General features: G+C 39.7%; 1 protein-coding gene across 2 annotated transcripts; it reads right to left on the reverse strand.

The window, feature by feature from the left end:
• Positions 1-2666: 2666 nt before the first annotated feature.
• LOC118455879 (sialoadhesin-like) lies at positions 2667-13804 on the reverse strand. Of its 2 annotated transcripts, XM_035915990.2 has the most exons (6): positions 13763-13804; positions 12251-12514; positions 11335-11589; positions 10546-10656; positions 6102-6173; positions 2667-2869 (listed from the first exon to the last, which is right to left on the reverse strand). In XM_035915990.2, exons 1-6 carry the CDS (start codon positions 13791-13793, stop codon positions 2781-2783), a joined length of 822 nt encoding a protein of 273 aa, XP_035771883.1. In that variant the 5' UTR covers positions 13794-13804; the 3' UTR covers positions 2667-2780. The 2 variants fall into 2 exon arrangements, with proteins under 2 accessions (XP_035771883.1, XP_087695330.1); XM_087839204.1 differs by lacking the exon at positions 2667-2869 and having other exon boundaries at positions 6001-6173; positions 10546-10659.
• Positions 13805-15428: the final 1624 nt, after the last annotated feature.

Consider the following 15428-nt stretch of genomic DNA (forward strand, 5'->3'; position numbering starts at 1 on the left):
CGTCTGCACGGTCGGCCCCCTGAACTGCTTTCACGTCGCCGCAGTGGCCTTCCTCGCGGTCGGCCCCCGGACCCTCTTCGTCTGAGTCGCCGCCGTTGCCTTCCGCACGGTCGGCCCCCTGAACTGTTTGGACTCCTGTGCTGTCGGCCCCCTGGCCGGCCCCCTGAACTCTTTTGTTTTGGACACTGTTTTCTTGGGCTCCGGTGTATTCTTTTGTTGTTGCTTTTTGGTGCTGGCTCGTGTTTTGGTTTTTTTTGTTTTTTTTTTTGTCCCTCTTGTGCGCCTGTTTTGTTTTGCTCCGGGCCCTCCGTCCTGGGCCCCCGCCGCCCGCCCTGGTCGGGTTGTTTTCTGTTTTTTCGTGGTTTTGTTTTCTTGTTGGGCTGTCTGGTGCCAGCCTTTGAGGGGGGGATACTGTCATGATCCTGGGTCCTTTTGACCCAGCGTTTTATGTTTTCTGTTAGTGATTTTGGTTCTGTTCCTCCTGTTTAGTGTTATTCTGTTCTGCCATCTATTCCTGTATTAAGTCCACGTTTCCTAGTCTGTGTCTTTGCGTGTGTGTGTTTCCTGTTTTATTGTGAAGGTCTGCGTCTCATGTGAGTGTTTTCAGTTTGCCTCCCTAGTCTCGTCACGTTAATCACTCCCAGCTGTGTCCCCCACCTGTGTGTAATCTCCCTGTGTTCTCTGAGTGTTTTTAAGTCGTGTCTTCTGTCTTAGTCGTTGCTGGTTCGTCTGTGTTGTTTCCCCTCGGTCTCCCTGCGTTTCTCCATCCATCTCTCTGTGTATATTTCCCCGGACCTCCCTGCATCTTTGTTGTGGGTTGTTTTGTTAGTTTGCACAGTTTAGGTTTTCTGTTACAGCTTCACCCGCGCCATTTCTGTTGTATTTACTTTTGTAAATAAACACTCACCTGCACCAGAGCTGCCGCTTCCGGGTCCTAAATAATCACCACACGGCTTGCCCCGGCAGACCGTGACACTTTTTCTTTATCATGAAAGGAAAAACATTAAATATCTAAAATGCAATGCGAAATGAGTGTGATCTAGTATGTTTGTGCTACTGTAGATATAAGGAGACATGTTTTATTTTGAAGATGTTTGCAGTGTTTTGCTTTGTGATCACCATTTTATTTGAGCATGTTCAAATTTGAATGTCACATTTAAGTCAATCATTATGATCTCGTGTAGAGACCTCCTAGAGACCTGTGTTGAGATTAAGAGATCTGCTCCATAATAATTGCATTCTTATTTCTGAAATGAAAAACCTTCTGTGTCCACAGGCAGTTCCTCTACAAGCTCCTCCGTTGCACATTTTGATTGTGGTGTTCCTCAAGGCTCTATCTCTGGCCACGCAAAATATGGACACAGGAGTGAGACCGAACTTGACATTCATAAACAGGCATGGCAGAGGAGGGAGACAAATAACATGAGACAAGACTAACTTCACAGGGACACACAAATCACAAGAAACTAGACCCAAAAGTACGGGGAAAATTTAACCACATACTAACAAAATCCTGAATGACAACATATACAAAACATGGAACTGAAATCTAAGGATAACAAACTAGAAGATTCCTCAACATTCCCAAAACCCTGGGTCACAGACCCAGGTACCATGACATAAACACTAACAATAACTTAAGGGTTTCCTTCCTTTAGTTGTGATACTAAAATTTAGTTTCACCGATTCACTCATTGTCCCACCTGTATGTATGTCTCCCCCTTACTGGTGTTATATGACCTGTCAGAACACTAGAGCTGCAACAAAAACAGTATAAGAAAATACAGATAAATAAAGCAATATAAAACACTTTGATAGACAAAATTGCTTATGCTTTAATCAATTCCTCTGCAGTGCAAGCTGTAATCTGTGTTATCCATTATTTATGTAGTAAGACTTTTACTTGAGAAAAAGACAGAGAAAGACAAGATACAGCCAGACTCTGGCCTAATAGGGAGAGTCCCAGAGAGATATCGATAACAAAGATATGAACTGTTCTTCCTTCTGTGAAAACAACAAAAAGGTTTAGCACTATATCTTGGGTTTGGTGGTTTTATTGTTCGTTAAGATCACATTACTATCACAACAAGACAAAATCATTGTATGTAACAACAGAAAGTACACGGACTATTACAAGCACTGATTTCCAAATCAAGTCATTCACATTTTTGCTTTTGGGTAACTGAAAGTTTGCTTACATCAAAACTTCTGAGACAAAAAAGATGATGAAGAGATGCAAACGCCCTAAAACAGCTGCAAAGCAATGAACAGCTACTCTAAAGAGAAACAGACTACAAAAAGATAAAATCAGAAAAAAAACCAACTTTAAATCGAAAAAAGTTGGTACAATGTTGCTAAATTACATCACATGTTCAACAGAAAATTTTAAAAAGCAAAAATACAAACCAACAAAAAAACCACTAGGACTACAAAAAAACTTCAAAGTTACTCAAGCTCTTTGTGGTTGCTTCAAAGTAACAAACAGAAATAAGAGTGATATCTACAAAGTCGCTGGAAAAATGACGAAGAAAGACAAAGACACTACAAAGACAAACTCTTAACAATAAAAAAATGAAAATGTAACATGACGGAAGTAAACACACCTCCAACAAAGACTCACAACAATCATTTCATATACAACCCAACTGCAAAGAGATATGAACTGACAGATTTGTGCAAATTTTAAGAAATGTCAAGAAATTTTAGCTGCTGAAGAAAATTCTTTGAAATCTCCACAAACATTTCTTCACATTAATACAAAGAATAAATAAATAAAAAGCTTAAACACTTAATCTGGAGTCTTTAGGTGTTTCCTGGCACATGTTTGCCAGACTGAGTGTTGAGTAGAAAGACGCCTCAGAGTTCATATCTGTGGAGAGAGGACAGGTTCAGAAAATGTTCAAACTGAAAGCAGTGAAAGCATTTCTTCCCTTTTAATTAATTTAATACTGAAAGGTTGGCGTCAGTCTCATCTTACAAAGGTGTTAAAAGTGATGACACGGATGTGGTGGGGGATTTCTGCTTCTCTGTGTGAAGTCTTTTACATGGAGGCGGCAATGATCTCTGCTTCTAGACAACAATGGAGTGTTTGTTTGTGTCTAAAGCATCTGTGTGATGCTTTCATCTCAATATGGACCAAAAGTCCTGTACCACAGCCAGTTTCAGCAGTTCCTGCTCGACCATCAAGCTGAGTATGGAGATGTAATGTGTCACAAGAATGATCAGTGGAAACCTGCACTACAGGGATTTGGGTTTTTTTTTGTCCTCTGAGGAAGAAAATTGGCCAGTTTGTGGCTGAAATGGGACAACCATTGCACAAAAGGAAGGATGTGGTGGTGAACCAGCTCTATGTGCACATCTGAGCCTTCGAAACTAAGCTGCAGCTTTTCCAGCACTGCATGAGGTGCTAGAAAGTTTTCCACAGGACATCATTACTGCACAAGTGACGTGGAATGTGACAGCTATGGGACTGTGTATTGTGGAGTTTATTGAACAGTTTCAGGATATTACATCTATTGAAAAAGACACGTTTTGATTTTTTCTTCTTCCCCCTACTCCATCGACCCTGATAATGCTCCGTATCAACTGCAGCTGGAGCTCATTGAATTGCAGTGTGACAATGAGTGTAACAGCCAGCACCAATAACTCTAACTGGTTGAACTTTTACCGGCAGCTGGATGAAGGCAGTTTCCCAGTAATGTGAATATTTACAATGTGAGTTGATCTGAAAACGTCAAATTCAACAGACTGCATGCCACCGATTAGCATAGACATTTTAGACAACACAGTAGTCCTTGTGTCTGACAAAAAGCCACAGACGGAGCAGAAAGTATACCATATAAGGCTGATGTCCAGAGAGGAGCAGAAGAAGAAACATGAGCTGATATCAGGCATCAGATGTTGTTAATATTGAGTTTCTGTGACCCACAATAAAAAGGGTTTACTGCCGGGCTGTGGCAGCCTTTGTCTCTGAGCCAGAGAGACCGAGGTCTATGGCGCCATGTGAAACTAATTTTAAATTCTTACCATTTGATAAGAAACTGTGAAAACGTATAATTGGAGCAAATTCATTTTCTCTCATAAAAAAAAAGAACAACATCCTCGGTTGTCGTGTTGTTTGTGTCACAATGACATCACTGGATTTTCAGCTATAAAGACCCGTTGTGGATTAGGTGCTACTTAGTTGTAATGGAAAACCACTGAAGCTGAGTAGATTCGAGCCCCGTCCAGTCGAGTAGGAAAAGGGCTACATGTGCCTTACACATCTCAACCGCTGCTCTCAAAGACCAGATGTGTATTAAAATCCAGGGCTCAGGTTTTTCTCATTAATATCAGGATGTTATCTGTTTCTGCAGCTAAAAATATCTGCAGTGATAGATTTTTCTAAAGGTACAGTTTACCATTGATAACAATTTAAAGTCAAATTATGGTGTTTAGATTTTTGTATTGAACGTAAGAATAGGATTGTAACTGTAACTGTTGGTGCTGTGAACCTGTAGAAAATGATCCAGAAATCTTGTGTTTCACATGTTTTGAACTTAATCATTAACAGTTTTATTTTTTTATTGCTCAAACACATCTGATCACCGAAGCAACAATTCTTCTGCTACTGAAAATAAAATGTTAAAGCATAAAGTTTATGGCTCGAAAAAGGCGAGGAGGATGTTGTGTTAGGCTCTGGGTGATTTTCTATTAATAAGTCTGACACTTGCCTTAGAGAGCTTAGTTATGTTTGTCTGCAGTGGGCGTGTCTGGTTAGGTAATGTGGAGCAGTAAAAGCCTAATGTATGTTTTGCAGGGCCTGTCATATAACATTGTCCCACCCTTCTGTTTCAGATCTGTTGCTGAGCTCATTGGGGTTTTATTCACCTTCATGTTTGATGACAACACCATGTCAGTGGTTTAAGTTGGTTACTGGGTTTGTCCTGGTCACCATGGTAGCACAGACAGGAGTGTGGTCATTGTGGAAAAATAATATATTTTTAAGTTGTCACATGTTAACTGAGCGTGGACACTGTGTGTTCTCATGGTTTTATACATTTCAAGTAATGCAGCATCACACTGCCCAATGATCAGTAACATTAGGATTCAGTTTGTGAAGATGCCGCTATTTTATTCTGTTCAGACACAAAGTGAAAATCCCTGAAAGTGTCACAGTAAACTTGATATTTGACCTGCAATAAAACAGGACAGGCAAAATATTTTTACTAAAAACTGTTAATTACATTTTTTATTCATGCAAACCTTTGGTGGCAGCAGGACAGCGTCTCTGAGATTTGCTGACGGTAACTATTTTTATGAAATGTGAAGAGAAACACAACACACAGCATCAGGCTTTGGATATGAAGGATTGTAGGCCATTTAGTTTCATTTATGAGATTGTGAACAATAAGGGAAACACCTTGTTTGTTTGCTTGTTTGTTTATAAATATACTTACATGTTTTCCATATTATCTAACTATTGTGTTTTTTGGTTCCCACGCTCAGTCTGCATGCTTTTTTTTTTAACCCACAGGATGTTAGTTCTTCAACAGCATAAACAAAAGCCTGAAGTGCTACATAACATTTGTAGCTGCCTATAAAACAGCACCTCTGCAGTCTGTGTTTACATCAGAGTAAAAGAAAAAGCAGCCGACTCCTTAAAGCTCTGTGCAGAAACTCTGAGCATGTCAGTTTTATCACAGTAAATACAATTGGACGTCTCTGAGTAAAACCGCAGGAGCTGACTGACAGTAAAACTAGAGGGCGGAGTCTGGAGCACGTGCTAAAGTATTATGCTTGTAACTATGGTGATAGTTAACCAGTAAGAGTGCAGAGGTCTTCTGTTTCTAGGCAGATAACAACAACATGCACATGACTTCACACAGTCTTCAGTACATAGTGGAGGAAATGACAGAGTGAGTTTACAGTGTTTATGCTGTGAGAACTAAAGTTTAGTGCAGCTTTTTGTTTAGTTTAAAATCTCATGTGAACTCTGGTGATTGTTTTTATTCTCATTATTTACAGTTTTATATCACAGAGGCCTTTAAATTCAGTCAGACACAGAAGCCTGCAATAAAAGAGAGAGCTGTGAGTATGTGAGTGAGTTTTTATGTTCTTACCTCTGAAAGTACGAGGTTTCACTTCCTGTGTGGCGGTAATGTCAGTGTACGAGACAGCAGGGTTCACTTTATCTGCAATACAGAACAGTTCACGTGTTACACAACAGCTGGACTCAAATCCACATAAGTGCGTTTTAGTAATAATGTGGAAGGAAACATAAAACTGCTGTTGGAAACAAAGCAAACAATGAATTTGAGAATCTAAGTCGCATTTTCGGAGAATGAACGCGCGAAGAAAACAATGCAGTGACGTGAGAACAGCAACAGATCTCCGTCAACACCAACCAACACCCATCATTAGGTGTGTTTGTTTGTAGGGTTCACCCTGCATAGTGAAGCGAGACGGAATCCCTCTGCTGACATCAGACGTGTTACGTAAACCATGATTATGAAACTGTGTCACATGGGATTACTAACATTCCCAGTGACAGATCCACTGGGAGTGATCACCTGACCTCAGTGAGTTTATGACCAGTTTGCACAGAACTGTTTTGCATGGGCTTTGCCTTACAACATAAAGCACCTTGATATAGATGGATGGATAGATCTATATCTCAAGGTGCTTTATATTGTAAGGTAAAGACGACAAACAAGAAGGGATGACCTCTCACCTTTATCATTAACACACTGAGTCTGTATCAGTCCCACTCCCAGTGATCAACCCACAGTTATCACCTGACCTAAATGATTTTATGATCAACTTATTCATTGCCAGTGTTGGGAAGGTTACTTTTAAAATGTATTCCATTACAGAATACAGAATACATGCCCCGAAATGTATTCTGTAACGTATTCCGTTACGTTACTCAATGAGAGTAACGTATTCTGAATACTTTGGATTACTTAATATATTATCATGCTGTTTACAACTACATGAATGTACTATTGCTGTGATTTATTACTGTTACTGAAGGTCTGCGGCTCCGAACCGTAGTAAAGGGACCTCTGGCTAATACGGCGGGTTCATGTCAGGCTCGTAGCTGAAAACTAGCTTTACTTTGTTGTCTGGGTCAACTTTGCTAGCGAGAGACAGAGAGAGGCGTTGAAAGGCTGCTCCAACTGAACTTATTGTTTCAGAGGAAAACACGAACACGGTGTACAGTCGAGTCTTAATAGCTTACTTACAACTGGGCTCGTCAGGCTCTCTTCTTGGCTGCAGTGGTTATTATTATATTTACATGCTTCCAGCTCCCGTTTTTGCTCGATGACAGCTCGTACTTTTCCTTTTTCTCCCTCCCTCGCTCACAGACACATAACGTGTATGGCAGTCCATTCTCCCTGCAGCACGGACTACACTGCCTATGAGGCTACATTCTTTAGCGCTATACCGGTAGCATTCTGCCTATTAGCTTAGCACAACAACAACAGGCGCTCTCTCACCCAGGAAACACGCAGAGAGAGAGCGTCGCCCTGTAACCATGGCAACCATAACGCTGCTGCCTGGAACAACAGAACGTAGCTGTCAAACAAAACCCAAACAGGCCTGACCCGCCACAATATGAAACAGGGAAGTACCGCCGTGTAATCCATTTATTTCAACAAAGTAACTGTATTCTAAATACCACCTTTTTAAACGGTAACTGTAACGGAATACAGTTACTCATATTTTGTATTTTAAATACGTAACGGCGGTACATGTATTCCGTTACTCCCCAACACTGTTCATTGCTAACATGTTTAGGAGCCATTCATGATTAAAATACATGTTACAGTATAGTTACTTGTGTTATTGTTCTGTTTCCTCACAGTTTCCAGCTGTGTTCACTTTATCTGCAAATTTTCATGTGTTCGCACAACAGTCGGATTCAAACATGTAAATCCAGAAAACTGTTCCAGTAATAAAGTAAACACACTGCTAAAAATAAGTGAACAGGATTCTTTTGACACTTAAGGTTTAAAAAAAATCACTGTGGCAGGGAAAGATTAGACTGGAAGAGAGCACAGATCTACTAAGACCAGTGGAACGAGCTCTGTCACTGTTTGTTCAGTGTTTACTTTGTTTGGTGAACAAGGAAGGAGTTCCCTCTTCATTCCTGGTTCATTCCTTTTGGTGACGAAAAGGAATGAACCACAAATAACAGAGTTATAAATAGCTCATAATATTTAAGAAACTATGTCACAATAGTGTCTCCAAGTGAAGAATGCAGATAATTATTGCGTGACACAGTTTGTTCATGACTTTTGAACTAGACTCTCCAGCAATAAACCTGCTGTGTTATATTTAGGCTCAGATAATATTTAAAGGCGCTGCTTGAATGTGCCAAAGTGTGATTCTGAATCTTCTCTGCTGAGCTCTGAAACAGATGTTGCAGGATCAAGCAGCACAGAACAGATGAGTAGGCCACAGGAAAAGCACAGAGAATCATTTTTTTCAAAATAAAATAATCTGCAGAGAGTAAATGTTCCACCTCTGAAACCATTCAGGTGATTTACAGCTGTGCAAAGAACAACATGAAACTAATGACAGTGTTTGGCCTACAACAGTAACTTTATTTATAGATCCTTTTTCGGTTTTTCCGAACATAATTTCTTCTTTTTTCATGTAAACCTTTTCACTTACACCATTTAAGAGATACAAGTATTATTTACAGATATCACCTGATATTATTTAGATATTTTTATTAGTATTCTATATTTCTGTAGGTTTATTCCACTTTTTGTTCAGTTTACTTTATTAGTGTTGGTTTTGTATTAACTGGTTAAAACTAAGTGGCTTTGTAAATATTGTGTGGCTATGTTAATTTTAGAATTCTTGCACACAATACCACAATGATGCACAACCATAATGATAATAGCTTTGACGTGCCTGTAGGTCACCAATGCGTAGCTAGAGTCAGACTTTTGTTTGGCACTTCCTCATAAAGGCCATAACTATGCTTAGAATGCAGTTTTATGATGCATGAGTTAACCTTTTCAACAGTTCAGTATTGTAGGCACACAAGTGCAGTCAAACATCATTGATGAAAGAAACAAAGCTTTAAGAGTTACAATGAATAGAGAAGTGAGCAGTGAATGCATCATCACTTCAACCACAAATGCATAATGCAGAGAAACTCACTATTAACAAGTCGTTCAATGTAACATCACCAAATTCATTAAAGAGGCTTTTGAGTAAAGTGAAACTGCATATGTGTGTGTCCACACTGATGTAAACAGTAGATGTTCCACAGAGAACCTGACCAGCCTTGACTTATTGATGGATATCTTATTGATTTCATGTGTTGCACAGCATTAGTGGTTTCTCATTAACTACTTTTTAGGTGACAGCTCAGTTTCAGTGCCTCTAGATTTGAAAGCTACTTTTGAGACATTTGGTTATTCTGATCTCCTGCACAATGGGGAAATCTGGGCCGAGATTAGAGGATCTGTCACAGTAGTTCATCTAGAGAACGGTGGCCACAATCTATCCATTTCCTTCCACTTATCCCTGTTAGGGTTGCGGGGCAGAGTACACCCTGGACAGAGCTAAGACATAGACAACCAGATTGGTATTTACATGGGCAGTTCACAATTAACTGGCAATTGAGAATTGCCATTTAACCAAACTGCATGTCTTTGGACTGCGTGAGGAAGCTGGCGTACCCAGTAAGGCCCTGGCCAGCTGTGAGGCAACAGTGCAAATCAGTATGCCAGCATTGATTCATTTTCAGTTAAATTAAGGTTTATTTTTATAGCATCAAAAACAACAACAGGCACATAAAGGCACTTCATGTCGTAAGGTAAAGACGAGTCTACACTATTCAACAGTTAAATGAGTCCCACTATCAGTAAACACTTGCAACTGTGGCAAGAAAAAAAAACTCCCTTTCAACAGGAAGAAAACGCCAACAGAACAAGGCTGAAGGAGGAGTGACCATGTACTGCGACCCCAACTGTTACCAGCACCAGTTATAAAGATATAAATTAATACTGAGCAGAACCGGGTTCAGCTTGTTTGTGTCCATTTGGAAAATGAATTGCTCACCCCTGCGTCCTCTGTTCCAGATTTTGTTCACAGTATTTGTCAGGTCTCTACCTTTGTCCCGCTGTTTTCTAAAGAAATGCTATCTCGAGCAGATTGTTCATGTATTCATAGTATTGGCCACCACACTTATGCAGATGACGAATCATTAAATGTCTCTACAGTCAAACAATCCAAACAGTCACAGGAATGTTTGGAGAAATCAAAGGCTGACTGCTCTAAAAGTATCAGGGTTACAGGATTAAGAAGGTTTGATTGCAATGACCTGGATGTATCTGTAGTGTTGCCTTTATGAAATGAACAGAGTAGGAGGAGGTACTCTCATGTGAGTGCAGCAGATTTTAGTTTTATTCTTGGGGGATGTTTTTTTTTTTTTTTAACCACGACCAAGAGAAAGGAATTCTAAACACAGTGAAAGTAACATTGTAGCAACAGGATGTAAAATGTCATTTCTTTTTTTTATTTACATCAAAACATGCTGACCTTTGTGGCTCCTCCAGAGGCAGAGCAGCATCAGCAAAATCAGCATGAGGCAGACACCCACCACAGGAAGAATCACTCGGGGGGAAGAATCAGGCGGCGAGTCAGGTCTCCCTGCTTCAAAACAAAAATACCACACATTGGCCTAAATGCAGACCCACAGGCCTTTGTGTAAACGTCCAGCAGGGGTTTTTGGTGCTAAGCTGGGCTGAAAGCACACAGGATCTACCCTTCAGGTAGGGCATCAAACAAGTGCATTTCTCATCATGACGCTGTAATAGTCCTTTAAAGTAAACAGTTTCTTTAGAAAAACATTCAAGTGGTTGGTGGTTGATACAAATCCATCATTTGAACTCGGTCAGCAGTTTTCTTAAAGATTTCTAACTAATGTTTTTTTATAAAGACAAACATAAAAAGGGGGATTCGGGTCTTTAAAACTTGTGCATGTTTTGAAACTGAATGAACAGTTGAAGAAGGAAAAGTCCTACCTTTACACTTTTTAACCAAACTAAACTAATGTTGTGTGGATAAGGTGTCTGGATGTACTTATGTTCAGATTTTATCAATACTTACTGGGTAAAATTGGAAAAATAACCATATTTTGGTGGTTGCACAAAAATGCATAATAGCATCCCTCCCAGGTCACACCCTCCCACTTTAAAATGAATTAGAATAGAAAGATTAGAAGCACAAAAGTAGAACTTTGTCATCTAAAACAACCATACCTGGCTTCTAGTATGAATCCATCATGCTCACAGTAAGATGTTATAACTCTTTATGTTTTCTGCTCACCTGCAGAAACAACCACCAGCAGGCTGTCTGGTGATTGTCCAACTCCAGTGATGTTACACTTGTAGAGGCCTTCATCTGATTTGGAAACCCTGCGAATGGTCAGGTTTCCTGTAGAGCTGTTCCCAATGAGATCATCATTTTTATAGAAAGTAGAAGTGAAATTGGAGGAGGAGTCTGCATTGTGTCTACAGTGCAGAGTTACAGTGTCTCCCTCCACCACAGGATGGGCAGGACCTTCCAGGATCACAGAACCAGCTGAAAGATAAAACTTTTAGTTCAGACTCCCCTTGCAGCATCGGGTTATGTTTCTGATGCAATCCTTGTTCTATCTACCAGTTGTTGGGGTTTTTTTTTGTTTGTTTTCTTTATTCTATTTTCTTTCTTTCTTTCTTTATTTTTTGTAAGCAAGACTTGATTGGGTATTTTGCAGATAACCAATCCATGTGGAGATTTTCATTTATCTGCATTTGTAAACGGTGACCTGTGCTCTTAAAACAGATATCTGTTATCCCCTGTCCTTACCCCTATTTTTTTCTGTTAAAGGTTTGGAAAATCCAAATTCAAATAAAAATGTATAAAAACACGTGAATGTGAACCAAACCTTTTAACCAAATGCTTCAGATATCAGAAGCAGCATATGGCATTGCAGCAATAAGCTGGAGTCAGTTGAGGCCTGTGCATGAGTTAAATAAAATTTATATGATTACAGTGGGACACGATCAAACTTCAGATGGTGAATGTTGTGGTTTTTGTGGTGAGTTAAAACATCCTGCTTACGTTTTGCAGACCATCACTGCTTACTTGGCACAAAAAGAGCTTCTTCTTCACGATGATGTTATTTGTAAACGTGTAGAAGCTTTTCAGGTACTTTGAGTCACTACTGGCTACAACTCATGATTTGTTGATCAAAGCTCACCTGTGACAATGATGTTGATGGCATCGGAGCACTGTCCTGCTGCAGACTCACACCAGTAAACTCCACTGTCTATTGGATAAAGGTCACTGATGTTGCACTGAGATACATTTGTTCCATTTGGGGATGAGGGACATGTTGTGTTTGTGTGTGAGGACGTGTTCCTCTTAACTCTCCACTCTGAAGAGTTTTCCTGCTGCCCACAGCTTATGGAGACGGACTCATACTGGAAGAACTGGGATCTGTTGGGAACGACTCTGAGTGAAGCTGCAAAACAAAAAGAGAAATGATGGTAAACTTAAGTTTATGTTGTTAATGCGCTTGCAGAAAGGAGCGACCATGAAACACTGGGCGATGCATAGACGCCTGCTTTAGATGCTGTTTCACTACGGATGTTATTTGGATTAAAATGTGTCTGTTTAGCATGTGGCTGTAATGAAACCCCGGCCTAACGCAGGATGGCTACCTGTTTACAATGTGATGCGGTTAGCGGCTGCAGTGAGCTACAGTAGCAAATGTAGACTGGATGCAATCGAAGCTTCATGTGCCACCCACGATCTCAGATAGAGGAGCAACACATCAAACTAAATGCCGTTAGTGGGAACACATGATAGCAAAGACAGACTGCCCTTAACCTTTAACAATAAAGTTCTGACTTTTGATTTTTATTAGTTATGAGTTTTTTACATTTTGTCCCAAAAGAAACAACAACAAATGAAATTAAATGTGGAAAAAAAAATAGGTAACAGAAATTAACAAAAAAAATGAAGTTAAACTTGACCAAAACAAAGAAACCAACAGAATGATATTGTGTGCTTAAAAAAAAAAAAATTAGAAAAATACACATGAAATGTTTTTAAACTTAAGCTTTTTTGGACAAATTTGCCATGGCAACCAGCCTAAACAAGCTTTGACGTGCAGGTTTACTGCAATTATTCGCGTGCGTTGCGTGTGCATGACTGTGACTCGCCTGCATTCAAAAATCCCAGTTTGTTATTGTAATTGTTTTTCTGAACTGTAATATTTTTGACCCTGACAAATACTTACCCACACAACCTTTGAAATAATAATACTTAATGTGATCAAATCTAAACTGAGACAAGCAATCAGCTCCGAAACGAAAATGAGCGGTCAAGAAAAACCTAAACGCACAAATTAAAATACACTTTTGTAATTCTGGCAATTACTTAGTAGTTACATGCAGTAAGTTACTGAGCCGTTACTAAAAAATACATTTGCTGTTACTTATAGCAACTTTGTAATTACATGGCAGCTTAAAAACAACAATGAGTGCATCTTTAATTGATAAATTCTGGTTGTAACAACAAGATAACTGAAAATTTATGATATGCAGAGTAACATTTATGAGCCATTGAAAAATATAATGTATAATATAACATGTAATATACATAACATAAAACATATATAACACATACATATAGATTCTGCTCATAAACAAGAAGACAGCTCTTGCTTTTGCACTAAGTGAGAGCGCTCCAACACACTTTTACTCACCAATAACAGCACACAGTGTTGCTATCTCCATGCTGCTGGTGCACTGACAGACAGGCTGATAAACCTGAAGGGTGCCGCATGCTTTCTACTTTTTGTTAACGTCACAGTGACCACAGCTTCCTGCCGTAATCATCTCCTGTTCTAAATGTGTTAAAAACTTGTTTGTGCAGGATGTGTCTTTTTCTGACACCTCAAATGTCAAAGTGTGTGTAAATATGTGAACGTGATCCTGTTTTGCTTTGTTGTGTGTTTGTTCTGTCCAGTCTTTGCTCTTTGAACGTGGTTTGAATAAATATGTGCCAAACATGTCACGTGATAACCAAGAGCTCATCCAAATGTGATTTGTGAAGAAAACTGAAGAGAAGTAATTTTTAGGAAATTTTCTTTAATGGATAAAAATCAACTGGACCATAAATTTATTTTATTTTTGTTTGTTTTTTGTTGGATAATTGTTAATTTTTGATTAAATTTTGTGTCAAAAGCCATTTCAGATGGAAACCCCCAAAGATGTGCAAGGATTAAACATACACAGCAACAGATCATAGAAATTAACAGTGGGACATATATAAACACCAAGGACTAATTAGGGAATGACTGGAGGTGAATGATCAGATGATCAGATCGAAATCAGGAGCAGAAGATCATAAGGAACGAGGAAAAACTAACGTAAGACATGAAAGAAGACTAACCTCTTAAGTGGAACAGGAAATAAACATCTAACACTGGAGAAGACATGATACCTCATGGTAAAAGTACTTAGTCACAGAGGGAACTAAAAACACTAGAAGAAACAGTGAATTCAAACAGGATAAAACAAAAAAACAAACCGGAATTCAAAAGTTTAAACATGTAAAAGTTCAGAGGCCCTGACTGCTGATGCTTCAAAGAGCAGCGGGATGTCGGGGCAGAGCAGAGAAGCAGGCCCTGTGCTTATCTCATGCTAAGGCTGCACAGCAACAGATGCTGAGTCGGCACCAATGGGCTCGGGAACAGCAGGCCTCCACACGTTCAGGGCCAGGCTAAGATGGTGGAGAGGTTGTGGCATGCCGGCAATGGGCAAGGAGAGATGACAGCCTATGTCATGAACTGGGGAGATGGGCTAAAAGGAGGCCGACTCAGAGTCAGGAAGTGAAGATGCTGGCTCTTCTTCTCTATCTTCTTTTTTGGTTATCCCTGCCATCGTCCTCTGTCACACTGTGTGTCCTTCTTCACAGCATCCATGAATCTTCTCTATCCACTATCACTCCTCTGCACCCAAACTCCATTTAAAACTAATCAGGAACAAGAATTAAAATAATAAACCTGAAACTAAAGTTCAATGTTACACAAATTTGCGACAGAGAATCGGAAAAGCCTGAAACTCAAATGCAACACAAAAACCTCAAACCACGATGCAAATATGTGAAAATGAGTCTTTGTCTCCTGATCGTAGACTGCGGGCTGTAATCAGTGATCGATGCACTGTGTCAGGTTCAGACTGATGTTGTCTCTTTCAAGAGTGCAGCTGCACATTTTTATCACTTCATCACAGGAGCTGTGCCATTATTTGCTAATTCAGCACTGCTTCAGAGCTGCTTGCACATCAAAACTATCAGGATGCCACAGATGGCAACATGGCTGCAGTTCACCAAAGGTGCTGGTATTCTGCTGAAAGCACTTTCAGTAG

Source organism: Neolamprologus brichardi, chromosome 3, assembly GCF_056152115.1.
Source record: "Neolamprologus brichardi isolate AB-2024 chromosome 3, ASM5615211v1, whole genome shotgun sequence".
Classification (NCBI taxonomy): domain Eukaryota; kingdom Metazoa; phylum Chordata; class Actinopteri; order Cichliformes; family Cichlidae; genus Neolamprologus; species Neolamprologus brichardi.